Source organism: Cetorhinus maximus, chromosome 4 (assembly GCF_964194155.1).
Source record: "Cetorhinus maximus chromosome 4, sCetMax3.hap1.1, whole genome shotgun sequence".
NCBI lineage: Eukaryota > Metazoa > Chordata > Chondrichthyes > Lamniformes > Cetorhinidae > Cetorhinus > Cetorhinus maximus.
In genome coordinates this window covers 169146220-169160538 of record NC_135882.1, presented here as the reverse complement: position 1 = coordinate 169160538, position 14319 = coordinate 169146220, and the positions used below count along the sequence as shown (strand labels likewise).

The window sequence follows — 14319 nt, the reverse complement described above, 5'->3', positions numbered from 1 at the left end:
TGACACAAAAACAAAAATTGCTGAAAAACTCAGCAGGTCTGACAGCATCTGTGGAGAGAAAGACAGAGTTAACGTTTCGAGTCTGTATGACCCTCCTTAGAACTAAAGAGAAGTAAAAATGTGGTGAAATATATACTGTTTAAGGGGCGTGGGACAGGTGAAGCTGGATAGAAGGCCAGCGATAGGTGGAGGCGAAGGGGAGATTGCGAAAGATGTCATAAACTAAAGGTCGAAGGGGTGTTGATGGTGGTGATACTGGCTAAAGGAGGTGCTAATGGTGACATTAAGAGTAAAAAGCAGGATGAGCAAGTGACAGATGGCCTGGGTGGGGGTGGGGTGGGGTGGGGGGAGGGGATGGGATGGTGTGGGAGAAAAGATGCAAATAGGCTAAAGGGTGGGGATAAAATAATGGAAATAAATTTTAAAAATAATAAAACTAGAAATAGGAAAAAATATGTATAAAAATTAAAAAATAAGTATTTGAAAAAAGGGATCAAAAAGGGGTGAGGATGGAGGAGAGAGTTCATGATCTGAAGTTGTTGAACTCAATCTTAAATCCGGAAGGCTGTAAAGTACCTAATCGGAAGATGAGGCGCTGTTAGGTTAAGAAATCTAGCCACACCTAGTTGGTCACACTAAACCAGTTGGTGCCAAGGAAGCTCCAGGAATGCCAATGATTCGACAAGTTTAGTTGATGCTGAGTTGAATTCAGCACATTTTGTACTGAGGCATCTTTTATACTCCAAGGTACTGATGGGCATTGATAGATGATAAAATAACCCCATGGCATTCTATTCTCTGTAAATCAAGAGCAGATTGGACCTAATCTTTCAAAGGGGGTTGCTATTGGTCCAGTAACATGGAATGTCATTCAAATAAGAGTTTTTAGTACAGCTTGAATTGCAATGCTGTAACAAATCTGTGCAGATCAGGATCAGCTATACTCCTTTGAGAATTATTAAACAAAGTGTACCCCTACCTGATGGTTCTGATGTCGATACAGCGTTTGATAAAAGCATGAAACAATGTGGTTGACTCTTAAATGCCCTCTGAACAATGGCAATTAGGGATGGGCAATAAACGCTGGCCTAGCCAGCGACACCCTAATCCCATGAATGAATAAAAGAAAGGGAAATATCCGAAAAAAGTAAAAACATACTGTGAATAAAAAATTTTAAAAGAAAAATATACGACACAAGATGGCTAAAAAGCGCAATTTTGCGGTACTCTCTCTCTCTCTCTCTCTCTCTCTCTCTCCCCCCACCATACCCCCCCCTCTAAATACAGTTTCACTACAGTTCTTCCCTGGTAGCACTGCCTAATCTGTAAATTGACAGCACCCTGCACCTAGCTCCCAGGCTGGTGTGGAACCCCTCCATATCAGGCCTGCTGCAAATGTACCCATGTGGGACATCTCTCCCTCTCCCTTTTTCTCTCTCCTTTTTCTTTTTCTCTCTCTCTTTCTCTTTTTCTCTCTCTCTCCCTCCCTGTCTCTCTTTCCTCCCCCGTCTCACTCTCCTCCCCCATCTCTCTCTCCCCCGCCTCTCCCTCTCACTCCCCCTGCCTCTCTCTCTCTCTCTGCCCCCCGCCCCTCCCTCTCCCCCGCCCCCCTCTCTCTCCCCGCCCCCCTCTCTCACTCTCCCCTGCTCCCTCTCTCTCTCTCCCCACCCCCCCCTCTCCCCGACTCTCCCGTGACTCTCTCTCTCTCTCTCTCTCTCCTCCCGCCCTCTCTCTATCCCGCCCCCTCTCTCCCTCTCCCCACCCCTCCCTCTCTCGCTCTCCCCCGTCTCTCTCTCTCCTCCCGTCCCTCTCTCTCCCTCTCTCTACCCTGCCCCTTCTCTCTCTGCCCCCGCCCCCTCCCTCTCTCTGCCCTCGCCCTCTCCCTCTCTCTGCCCTCGCCCCCTCCCTCTCTCTGCCCTCGCCCCCTCCCTCTCTCTGCCCTCGCCCCCTCCCTCTCTCTGCCCTCGCCCCCTCCCTCTCTCTGCCCTCGCCCCCTCCCTCTCTCTGCCCTCGCCCCCTCCCTCTCTCTGCCCTCGCCCCCTCCCTCTCTCTGCCCTCGCCCCCTCCCTCTCTCTGCCCTCGCCCCCTCCCTCTCTCTGCCCTCGCCCCCTCCCTCTCTCTGCCCTCGCCCCCTCCCTCTCTCTGCCCTCGCCCCCTCCCTCTCTCTGCCCTCGCCCCCTCCCTCTCTCTGCCCTCGCCCCCTCTCTCCTCTCTCCTGCCCTCCCCCCTCCCCTCTCTCCCCCCCCCCTCCTCTCCCTCGCCCCCCTCCCTCTCTGCCCTCGCCCCCTCCCTCTCTCTGCCCTCGCCCCCTCCCTCTCTGCCCTCGCCCCCTCCCTCTCTGCCCTCGCCCCCTCCCTCTCTCTGGCCCTCGCCCCCTCCCTCTCTGCCCTCGCCCCCTCCCTCTCTCTGCCCTCGCCCCCTCCCTCTCTCTGCCCTCGCCCCCTCCCTCCCTCTGCCCCGCCCCCTCCCTCTACCCGCCCCCTCCCTCTACCCTGCCCCCTCCCTCTGCCCCGCCCCCTCCCTCCCTCTGCCCCGCCCCTCCCTCCCTCTGCCCCGCCCCTCCCTCCCTCTGCCCCGCCCCTCCCTCCCTCTGCCCCGCCCCTCCCTCTCTCTGCCCCGCCCCTCCCTCTCTCTGCCCCGCCCCTTCCTCTCTCTGCCCCGCCCCTCCCTCTCTCTGCCCCGCCCCTCCCTCTCTCTGCCCCGCCCCTCCCTCTCTCTGCCCCGCCCCTCCCGCTCTCTGCCCCGCCCCTCCCTCTCTCTGCCCCCGCCCCTCCCTCTCTCTGCCCCGCCCCTCCCTCTCTCTGCCCCGCCCCTCCCTCTCTCTGCCCCGCCCCTCCCTCTCTCTGCCCCGCCCCTCCCTCTCTCTGCCACGCCCCTCCCTCTCTCTGCCCCGCCCCTCCCTCTCTCTGCCCTCGCCCCCTCCCTTTCTCTGCCCTCGCCCCCTCCCTCTCTCTGCCCCCCCGCCCCTCCCTCTCTGCCCTCGCCCCCTCCCTCTCTCTGCCCCTGCCCCCTCCCTTTCTCTGCCCCCGCCCCCTCCCTCTCTCTGCCCCCGCCCCCTCCCTCTCTCTGCCCCCGCCCCCCCTCTCTCTGCCCCCGCCCCCTCCCTCTCTCTGCCCCCGCCCCCTCCCTCTCTCTGCCCCGCCCCCTCCCTCTCTCTGCCCCCGCCCCCTCCCTCTCTCTGCCCCCGCCCCCTCCCTCTCTCTGCCCCCGCCCCCTCCCTCTCTCTGCCCCCGCCCCCTCCCTCTCTCTGCCCCTCGCCCCCCTCCCTCTCTCTGCCCTCGCCCCCTCCCTCCCCGCCCCCTCCCTCTCTCTGCCCCCGCCCCCTCCCTCTCTCTGCCCCCGCCCCCTCCCTCTCTCTGCCCCCGCCCCCTCCCTCTCTCTGCCCCCGCCCCCTCCCTCTCTCTGCCCCCGCCCCCTCCCTCTCTCTGCCCCCGCCCCCTCCCTCTCTCTGCCCCCGCCCCCTCCCTCTCTCTGCCCCCGCCCCCTCCCTCTCTCTGCCCCCGCCCCCTCCCTCTCTCTGCCCCCGCCCCCTCCCTCTCTCTGCCCCCGCCCCCTCCCTCTCTCTGCCCCCGCCCCCTCCCTCTCTCTGCCCCCGCCCCCTCCCTCTCTCTGCCCCCGCCCCCTCCCTCTCTCTGCCCCCGCCCCCTCCCTCTCTCTGCCCCCTCCCCCTCCCTCTCTCTGCCCCCTCCCCCTCCCTCTCTGTCCCCGCCCCCTCCCTCTCTCTGCTCCCGCCCTGCCCCCTCCCCCCACCCCCTCTCTTCCCCCAGCCCCCTCTCCCTCTCTCTCCACCGCCCCCTCTCCCTCTCTCTCCACCGCCCCCTCCCACTCTCTCTCCCCCGCCCCCTCCACTCTCTCTCCCCCGCCCCCTCCACTCTCTCTCCCCCGCCCCCTCCCACTCTCTCTCCCCCGCCCCCTCCCACTCTCTCTCCCCCGCCCCCTCCCACTCTCTCTCCCCCGCCCCCTCCCACTCTCTCTCCCCCGCCCCCTCCCACTCACTCTCCCCCGCCCCCTCCCACTCTCTCTCCTCCGCCCCCTCCCACTCTCTCTCCCCCGCCCCCTCCCACTCTCTCTCCCCAGCCCCCTCCCACTCTCTCTCCCCCGCCCCCTCCCACTCACTCGCCCCCCCGCCCCCCCTCCCACTCTCTCGCCCCCCTCGCCCTCTCTCTCGCCCCCCTCCCCCTCTCTCTCGCCCCCCTCCCCCTCTCTCTCGCCCCCCTCACTCCCACACTCTCGCCCCCCTGCCTCCTCCCCATCTCTCTCGCCCCCCTCCCCCTCTCTCTCACCCCCCTCTCTCTCGTCCCCCCCTCCCTCTCTCTCTCGGCCCTCCCAAGTTGATTTCTCTCTCTCTATCTGTCTCTCTGTGCAAAGTTGAATATTCAAACATCAAAGATCTTTTATTGAATTAAGTCAAGGAATGATGCTTTCAAAAGAGCCAGCAGCACTACCATAAGATTTTTGCAAGATGCAACACTTTAGGGATGATTGGAACTACGCATTTTAGTTGACATAAATGGGAAATGAAGCTGGTACATATTCATCTATAGCTTCTGTTGTCCATGCTCACTTAAGCAATTACTAAGTTAAAAAATTTGCTTTGCATTCCCTTGCAGAACACATTTCAGCATGTTGTCATCCACCAGCCAGGACTTCAATTAAAGTGATTCCTCATCTTGGTTCCAAATTAAAGCAATCACTCAATTTTGATGCTTTATAAACTCATATGTTCATCGTTAAGGTTTACAGCCACATGTGCTCTAAAATTCTCTTGGAGGATGGCCCGTCTCATCTTTATTACCTCTGTACGGGAATCAGTGAACTGTTAACTCTTAGTTACAAATTCTGCTAGCGGAAAGTTTTCAGTGATAGAGTTACCATGAGTTCAGTTCCTAAGGTCTTTCCGTTGGGAGTTTCTGATTTCCTTATTAGTGCAATGGGAAGAAACTATTTTTGCTATAGATATAAAAATCTTGCTGCACAACAGAACTTTTTGGCATTGTATACTTATTAGTGACTGTGGAGGAGAAAAAAAGCACTTGGCGGGTATGATATTTCACTCCTGCATTTTGCAGATGATGGCGTTTACTACGCACTGGGAATGCATAATGGAGTTCGTTTTTCCAGCTATGATACGGTTGAACAATTTTAAATAGGTTTCTTCCCAGTAGGCTGTAATGCAGGTGCTGACTGTGTCAATTGTTGACACAACTCAAATCTTTCTGCTTAATAGAGAGTGCAGTGTAGAACACCAGTTTGCTGGCCTTTACAAATTAGATCCAGAAATAAAAATAACAGGAGGTTAAATGTTAGCTTACTGTTTTTTTTGCTTGGGAGGGAGGCGGGTCAGGAAGAGAACTAATGGGAGCGAAATTCATTTCAAAGCCTCATGAGAAGATAGTTAAAGTATTAAATATGGTATCTAGATTGTGTAAATATTTGTGCTTGAGCTACAAACAAGATTAATACAGGGGATCAGTATGTTTCAGTGGAGGTTTTTTAAGCAAGCTCAATTTGTGAAAGTTGCTTATTTTTTAGTCGAGCACATTGACACTCCTTAAACACTGAATCTTCCTGCAAGAATTAAGCGCAAACAAATTTGACCGTACTCTCGGTGAGAAAAAGCAAAATTATAAATGTTGGTGCCAATAAAAAGTTGGAAGTGAAGTGGGAACTAAACCAAAGATTGTTTGCTAAATTTAGAAAAAAATAAAAAATTAAAATGCTTGAACTTTCACATTTTCCCTCATTTTTTGTTATTGTTCCATTTCTTCTATTCTTTCCTGTTTCACTTTTTTCTTGGTTTTCGTTAAATATTTTACGTTGTGTTGTCGTTTTTAATGAATATATGAACACTAGAAGTAGGATCAGGAGTAGGCCATCAGGCCCTTCGAAGCCTGTTCTGCCATATAATGTGATCATGGATGATGATCAGTTTCAATTTCACTTTTCCCTTATCCCTTCATTCTCTTAGGATCTTAAAAAAAAATCAAACTCAGCTTTGAATATACTCTATGGCTGAGCATCCACAACTCCCTGGGGTAGAGAATTCCAAAGATTCACAGCCCTTTGAGTGAAGAAATTTCTCCTCATCTTCGAAATAGTTGACCCCTTATTCTGAGAAAATGCTCCCTAGTTCTGGAGTCTTCTGCCAAGGGAAACAGCTTCTCTGCATATATACTGTCAAATCCTCTCAGAATCTTATGTTTCAGTGAGATCACCTCTCATTCTTCTGAAGTCCTGTGAGTATAGGCCCATTCTACTCAATCTCTTCTCATAGGAAACCCTCTCATCCCAGGAATAAACTCAGTGAACTTTTGTTGTACGCCCTCTAAGGCAAATATATATTTTCTTAGGTAAGGGGACCAAAACTGCATGCAGTATTCAGTTGTGGTCTCCCAAAAGCGCTGTACAATTTCAGCAACAATTCCTTGCTCTTAACCTTCAATTCCCTTGCAATGAAGACCAACATACCATTTGTCTTCCTAAGTGTGTGGTGTATCTGCAAGTTAGGCTTGTGTGCAGAGCGATACCCACATTTCCCTGAACCCACTTATATTAAAAATAGGTCTCCACAGATGCTGTCAGACCTGCTGAGGTTTTCCAGCATTTTTTGTTTTTGTTTCAGATTTCCAGCATCCGCAGAATTTTGCATTTATCTTAGTGTTTAATTCACTGCCACTTCTCTTCCAGGAATGCCTAGTTCCAAGTACTGCTCTTCTCTCTGACAGGATTTCCGCTTGTATCTTTTGCCCTGTTCACCTTCATTACTTTCCATTTCCCCCCTGGTATTTGACAAGGTGTTGACTAAAATTCGCTTTCACAGCCATATTTCCTTCCTCAGTGACTGTCTTCATCTCCAACTTACCCCACGTGGATTCCAACTCTCCACAGATGCTGTCAGACCTGCTGAGTTTTTCCAGCAATTTTTGTTTTTTGTTTCAGATTTCCAGCTTCCGCAGTATTTTGCTTTTATGTTAAAAATAGCTCTGTGACGTAATGTATATTTGAAACCTCTTCCAGTTTAACTAGTGATTGCTAGCGTAATTTCTACCTGCAATGAACTATTTTACAATTTCTTTTAGTTGTTTCGATCAGGCTGAGATGGTGGGGAGGATCAGCTCTAGAAAACTTTTTTGTAAAGGTGGTGATGCTGCTCTGGAACCCACTTTATTCAGTGCTTCTGTTGACCATTCTTGTTCTGAGCCGATGTATGAATTTGATTTGAAGTTGCCACAATAGATTCCTCTCTGTAACAAAGACTTGATGTACAGATTTGAGTGGCATTAATTATGTCTTTTTCTTTTAATCTGCTGTAGGTTATGTACAAAGCTTGATTAGGCGTGTTGTGAACAATGTAAACATTGTAGTAAACAATCTCATCTTGAAGTATGTGGAGGATGACATTGTTCTCTCGGTCAACATTACAACTGCAGAATGCTACACAGTGGATGAGTTTTGGGATCGAGCTTTCATGGATATCTTAGGTGAGTGAAATTGATCTTTCCATCATTTCTGTTTTTGCAAGTGTGGGACTGCAGCATGTGTACAAAAATCAATTAATAAAGCAGGGTAGTCGAGAATGAAATCCCAACCAGAAAATTGTGACATAATGGTTTGCGTTGAAATGCACTCAAGAACGATTTACAATCATTTGACATCAAATCTTCTCATTTGGAATCAGTTTTTCATGCAATCAGCAGTGTTTTACCATCTTTGGCATGGGTGCATGCTTGAACGCATCAAGTACGTGCTCGAGCGCATCAAATAAGCTCACAACCTGCATTGAAAAACATAAGGAATGTCTGAATTTATGTTTTTTTTCATTTAGCCCGAAGAACGTTTCCACTATACATGCTTGAGAGCACCACCAGAATCTCCATAAGTTCTTAATTCATTTTATTAATTAATTAATTGTTGCCCTGGGAAGAAAACATGTAGGACACGAGACGTGTCTCAGCATCCCTGGTACTCCACCCTCCCCCCACACCCCACCACCACCCCTCACGACCTCGCCGCAGCATTCCCTGGCGGTTACCTTGCCCTCACTCCCAGTCTTGGGCCTATACTACCACCCGCCTCCCAGCCTCGACCCTATGCCACTGCCCTACTCCCAGTCTCGGGCCTACACCACCCCCTCTAACCGCTGATCTTCTGGCTCCCGCTGCTGACCTTCTGGCTTTTGCCACCCAACTCTGGGCCTGGTGGATCCCCCCTCCCCATGACGATTCTCTCCACACAACCCCTCCCTCCTCGACCACACCCCCTCCCTCCCCTGACAACTCGTTTGGTGGCATAGGAACACCACCACCTGCAAGTTCCCTTCCAAGCCACCATCCTGACTTGGAACTATGCCGCCATTCCTTCACTGTCGCTGGATCGCAATCCTGGAATTCCTTCCCAAACATCACTATGGGTGTACCTACACCATATAGACTGCAGTGGTTCAAGAAGGTGGCTCACCATCATCTTCTCAAGGGCAATTAGGGATGGGCAATAAAAATGCTGGACCAGCCAGCGATGCCCATGTCCTGTGAAAATTTTTTTTAAAAGGCAGAAAGTGGGAGGGAAGATGGTCTTTGGTTAAAGAGAAGCATCCCATGGCAATCAAAGGAATCAGGAAGATTTGTCCTGGCATGCCCAGGAGGGGAAAGAACCACTGGAATAGGCCTTACTACTTGTAGTTGGTTTGGGACTTCTTCAGAAAATGAGAGAAGTGCTTTTTTGACGATCACTTGACCTTATGGCTTGGTCAAACAAGGAGAAATGTACCCATTGGAAGCTGGGAGTGATGTTGGACAGATTTCTGTAAAAACTGCAATTCTTTGGCGAGTGGGCAGTGAAGTATAATTGTGGCGTTCGATTTTCGGTTGTGTTTAAAGTTCAAGGGAAGATATCTTTCCTGTGGTTTAAAGTATTAGTTGCCTACTGAATAGTGTTTAATCATGTTGCATTTATTTCATTTGTTACAGTAAAAGTTTTAAAACTTTAAATCTTGTGTGACCCTTTTAGTTGGTCACTGGAAATTCAGATCTCTCATTAAAAGTTATCGATTTAAAAAAAAAACCCTCCTAATGCGCTTCGCAGGAGTGTTATCAGACCCAATTTGACACCAAGAAGATATTGGAGGATGTGACACAAAGCTTGCTCAAAGAATTAGGTTTTAAGGAGCACCTCAAAGGAGGAGGGAGAAGCGCCGTGGTTTAGGGAGGGAATTCGAGAGCTTGGGGTATAAGCAGCTGAAGACACTGTTGCTAATGGTGGCACTGTTAAAATCAGTGATGCGCCAGAGGGCAGAATTGGATGAGCACAGAGATCTTGGAGGGTTGTTGGGTTGGAGTAGGTTACAGAGATGGGGAGGGGCGGGCCATCAAAAAATTGAGGCATTGCCAGACGAGACAATTTAAGTCTGTGATCATAGGGTTTCAGGATAAACACACTTGGTGTGAGTTAGAATAAAGACAGTAGAGTTTTGGGTGACATCAAGTTTATGTAGGATGGGAGGCCTGCCAGGAGAGCATTAGATTAGTCAAGTTGGAGGTAAGAAAGGCAGCTGGAGCAGCTGAGCTGAGGCAGGGGCAGATGTTACGGAAGTGCAAGTAGTAGGTCTTTGTGCTGGAATGGATATGTGGACGAAGCTCATCTTGAGGTCAGATAAAATGCCAAGGTTGGGAACAATCTGCTTTAGCTTCAGAAAGTTACTAGAGAGCGGGAAGGGAGTCCTGGCGAGGGCCAAAGTCAATGGCTTCAGTCTTCCCAATATTTAGTTGGAAGAAATTTCTGCTCATTCAGTACTGGATGTCGGACGTGCAGCCTGACAATTTAGAGATAGTGGTGGATCGAGAGAGGTGGTGATGAGCCAGAGCAGAGTGTAAAGAGTGTACATGTGGAACCTAACATTGTGTATTTGAGAGATGTTGCAGAGGGGCAACATATAGATGAGAATTAGGAAGAGGTCAAGGATATATCCTTGAGGGACTTGAGAGATAACAAAGCAAGAGTGGGAAGAGAAGCCATTGCAGGTGATCTGTGGCTAGGACTGAATAGATAAGATTGAAACCAGGTGAGGGCAGCCCAACTCAGCTGGGTGACAGGGGAGAGCTGTTGGAGGAGGATGGTGTGGTCAAACAATCAAAGACTGCAAACGGATAAGGAGGGATAGTTTACAATGGTCACAGTCACATTGGATGTAATTTGTGATTTTATGGGCCATTTCAGCAAAGTGGTGGGGTGGAAACCTAATTGGAGGGATTCAGGCATGGAGTTGTGGGAAAGATGGGCATGGATTTGGGCGATGAGAATATGTACAAGTATCTTGGAGAAGAAAGGGAGATTAGAGATTGGGCGGTAGTTCACAAGGACAGAAGGGTACAAGGAGGGGTTTTTTGAGGAGGGGCTGGTAACAGATTTGAAGGGGAAGGGAAAGCAGGACCTGAGGACAGGGAACTGTTAACAATATCAGCTAACATGGAGGCCTGGAAGGATAGTTGGGTGGTCAGCACTTTGCTGGGAATAGAGTCAAGGGAGTAGCTGGTAGGCCTCTTGGACAAGATGAACCAACATTGCTAAATCAGTTTATTTGACCATTTATTGCATTGCCTTTTGAGATCCTGCTGCATGTGCATTGGCTGCCACATTATACTCCATTACAATTGTGACTGTAATTCAAAATTAAATAATGGGCTGTGAAGCACTTTGGGATGTCCTGAAGTCATGAAAAATGGCATATAAATGCAAGTATTTTTTCCTTTATTAAAAACTTGACCATGGTCCATTGTATTGTCAGAATAGCTTAAATTTAAATTGAAGTATTAAAAATTTGGTTCACACCACTCGCAGCTATACCACGGGTTTGATATCAAAGTGGTATAGTAGGCATTGCATCGTAAACTTAGGAAATAGGAGCAGGTATAGGCCATTCGGTCCCTCAAGCTTGCCCCGCCATTCAATAAAATCAAGGCTGACCTGCCCCAGGCCTCAACTCCTCTTTCATTCCAGCTCCTCATAGCCCTCAACTCCCCGATATTTCAAACATCTATCTCCCTCCTCTTTAAATACTTTCAGTGATCTAGCCTCCACAACTCTCTGGGGTAGAGAATTCCAGACATTCATATCCTGTGAGAGAAGAAATTCCTTTGCATATCAGTTTTAAATGAGAGTGTCCCCTTATTCTGTAACCATGTCCCCTAGTTCGAGATTCCCCCTAGTGGAAACATCTTCTCAACATCTACCCTGTAAAGCCCCCTCAGAATCTTGTATGTTTCAATAAGATCACCCTTCATTCAGGTGGCCTGACAGCCAACACTGAAACCTAAACTGACGCCAGTTTGGCTGCTGTTACTGGAAATTTTGTATTGCTATTAAGCAAGTTGTACAGTAAATGCTGGTATGAATGGAGAGGTGTTCTTAATGGAGAATCAAGCCCAATGGTATGCAGGCTAGAGAAACTGTATTGGTGAGTAAATATACTTTTTAAATAGGATGCCGATCTTTTATGCTAAATACTGCTACTTGTGAATTTTACTTCTTCTATGCTTTACAGTGGTATAAGCAGTAAGTAGTTCATGCTGCTTTCAGTAGTGTGCATGCCAGTTGGATGAGGTTTCTCCTTCATTACCATGAACAATTTCATGCTTTTTTGTAGCATGCTCATTGTGTTGAAAGCCGTAGAGTCAATTCTATAGTTAACCCAGTCTTAATCATGATCTGAGAAAATGCATAAAGGTCGTTGTTACACTTCTTTCTTTACATTGATTTTGCAGTTTACAGAATACTTGCAGTAAGTGAAACGTAGCCCATGTTCTCTAACAATTGTTCAATCATCTTGAGTCCAGTGGTGCCTGATGAAGGGCTATGCCTGAAATGTCAGCATTTGTCCTTTCTCTACAGTTGCTGCCTGACATGCTGAACGTTTCCAAAATGGTCTGTTTTTGTTCTTGAGATATCTTCCGAATTAGGAATCAGCAGTGTACTTTATTTGGAAGACCTGCTTTGTGGTGTTAATCCCTGTTAAATCCCTGAAAAAACATTAGCTCTTATTTACTTTCAGATAAAGCTGGCATCGTACAAACGCACTTGTATCTGTGAAGAAGGTTGATTTTGCTTAAGTAAATCTCCACATGTTTTGTGTTATAAATTGAATTTTTTGAAAAAGGGACATATCAGTCAAAATGCTTGCTGGATAAAGTATTTTGATCATTTTTTTTTTTGTGCACAACTGAAATTTTGAATGGCCAACATATGATCTTTAAAATTAATGCGAATTACATTTTTTGTGCCTCCTCAACTATGTTTACTCGTTAAATTGTCTTTTGTGTCTTTGAGTACTTCCATTAAAATTTTTACTTGAAGGCTTCAGCTTCTTGCAAGAGCCGGTGCTGGGTCTTAATAGTTGTGACTATGTTTAGGAGAATGCAGTTTGTGTCACTCAGGCACGTGCAAACTCTCCAATATCCTAAATGCAGTGGTACCAACTAGCCAACATAAGTTTTGGAATATATTTGCCTAAATTTCCTTTAATTCTTTTTTCATGCGATGTGGGCATCACTGGCTAGGCCAGCGTTTATTGTCCATTCCTGATTGTCCTTGAGAAGGTGGTGGTGAGCTGCCTTGTTGAGCCGCTGCAGTCCATGTAGTGTAGGTACACCCACTGTTCTGTTAGGGAGGGGGCTTCAGGATTTTGACCCAGCGACAGTGAAGGAATCGTGATATATTTCCAGGTCAGGATGGTGTGTGGCTTGGAGGGAAACTTGCAGGTGGTGGTGTTCCCATCTATCTGCTGTCCTTGTCCTTCTAGGTGGTAGCGGTTGCAGATTTGGAAGGAACTCCAGTTTGCTGGAGTGTCCATCTCTCGGTGTTCCCCATCAATTAAATTTGTATGTGTACATGTAGTCTTTAAAATATTTTGCCCACAAATTTGCTGGAAGTGCGCACTGCTATTGGAGGAGCAAAGGGCATCTAGGACCTGAGTGAAGAGGGCAAGCAACAGAGTGCCCCTTTAACCAATGAGATTTCAGGATTGAGAAATGCCTGAGGATGAGCATGAATTAGGACGGAATCGTCTGCGCCCATTGGCGGTGGGCGTGAGTGGCAATGTGGGAGGAAGGTCAAAAATCAGTTTCACGCCGTTGTGAAACACGTTTGCGCTTGTCTGCTTCTGCTGTTGGTGGGGTGGGGTGGGAGGTGGGGGGGGCTGCAAGGGCTGCACTTGGGTTGATGGTCGTGCACAAGCACATGCGGGTAGGGGAGCGAGGCGGGGGAAAGCGGCCACGCATTAAAGAAACCGTGTATAAAGTGGCCATTCCTCCGCAGCTGAGACAGTTTAGACGCAGCCGCATTGACATGCTTGGAGTCGGGCCTCTAGCTTATCTGCCCACTCAAGCAACGCAGAGGCCTGACACTGTTACCAAATGCTCCAGAGCTTTTCACCCCTTGGGCACAGACTGCAAACTAATGAGCGTTTTAGTGGACTGCAGAATAATTGGATGACTGCGCATGTTGTACAATCTCCTTGCGAAAGTTGGCCATGGAGCAGTTGCTGGTGGATGCGTTCACAGCCCCTTGCAGTATCATCATTCAGGTTTGGACCAATGGTACAAGCTAAAAATGTGAGTGTGGGTTAGGAGAATGCCCGAGCTGAGAGCACAGCATGCAGACAGTGGGCAAAGCTGCCATCAATTGGTCAATTATTGACCACTTAAAAGCTGTCCCCCCAGCCTCAAATTTTAGGCTGGTGGGAGGAGTTCCCAGGTAGTGGGGGCAAGCCTGATAATATTTGGGTTTAGTCCTTGGGCGTAAAGTGGGCGGGGGGGGGGGCACCTCGATTAGATGCCCCCCTTTAACTTTGGGCACCACTCCCCTCCTTCTTAAGGTCTGGTAACCGCTGGACCTTCCTCCCTCCACTCCACCAATCCCCCACTGTCCACCCCCCCCCCCCTTCAAGGCCTCCCCTACCCTTTCTTCCCTGAGACCCCCAAAACTTAATTTTTCCTGGAAACCCAGGACTTAGGTTCCAGGGATGGCATGCAGTCCAAGTCCTGTCTACTGCAGCTCCTGGCACTGCAGAGTTTAGAGAACTGCCGGCCAATCATATTCCTCCTGAGTGAGGGGCAGAAGTCCAGCCAGCAGCCCATTAATGCTCATTGGCACATGAAATGGCTGCAGGGCAGGCAGTGAGATTCTTTGGATGGCGGGACAGGAAACCTTGCCACCCTAATACTCCTGGCCCATGTTGTTAAAAGGGAACTTGAGCTATTAATTACCAGTCTTAACTTTTTGTGACAAGTTTGATGGTTGATTAATGCAGCAACTTGATGAAAATCACGG

At 49.2% G+C, this 14319-nt stretch overlaps 1 protein-coding gene across 4 annotated transcripts in view; it reads left to right on the top strand.

Annotated features, from left to right (window-relative positions):
• vps13b (vacuolar protein sorting 13 homolog B) overlaps positions 1 to 14319 on the top strand; it is a 1109808-nt gene that overhangs the window by 92458 nt on the left and 1003031 nt on the right. For all 4 annotated transcript variants that reach the window (XM_078541117.1, XM_078541119.1, XM_078541118.1 and 1 more), the window contains exon 5: positions 7314 to 7481. In XM_078541117.1, the coding sequence (XP_078397243.1) occupies positions 7314 to 7481 (168 nt within the window). The remainder of the gene's footprint in view (positions 1 to 7313; positions 7482 to 14319) is intronic.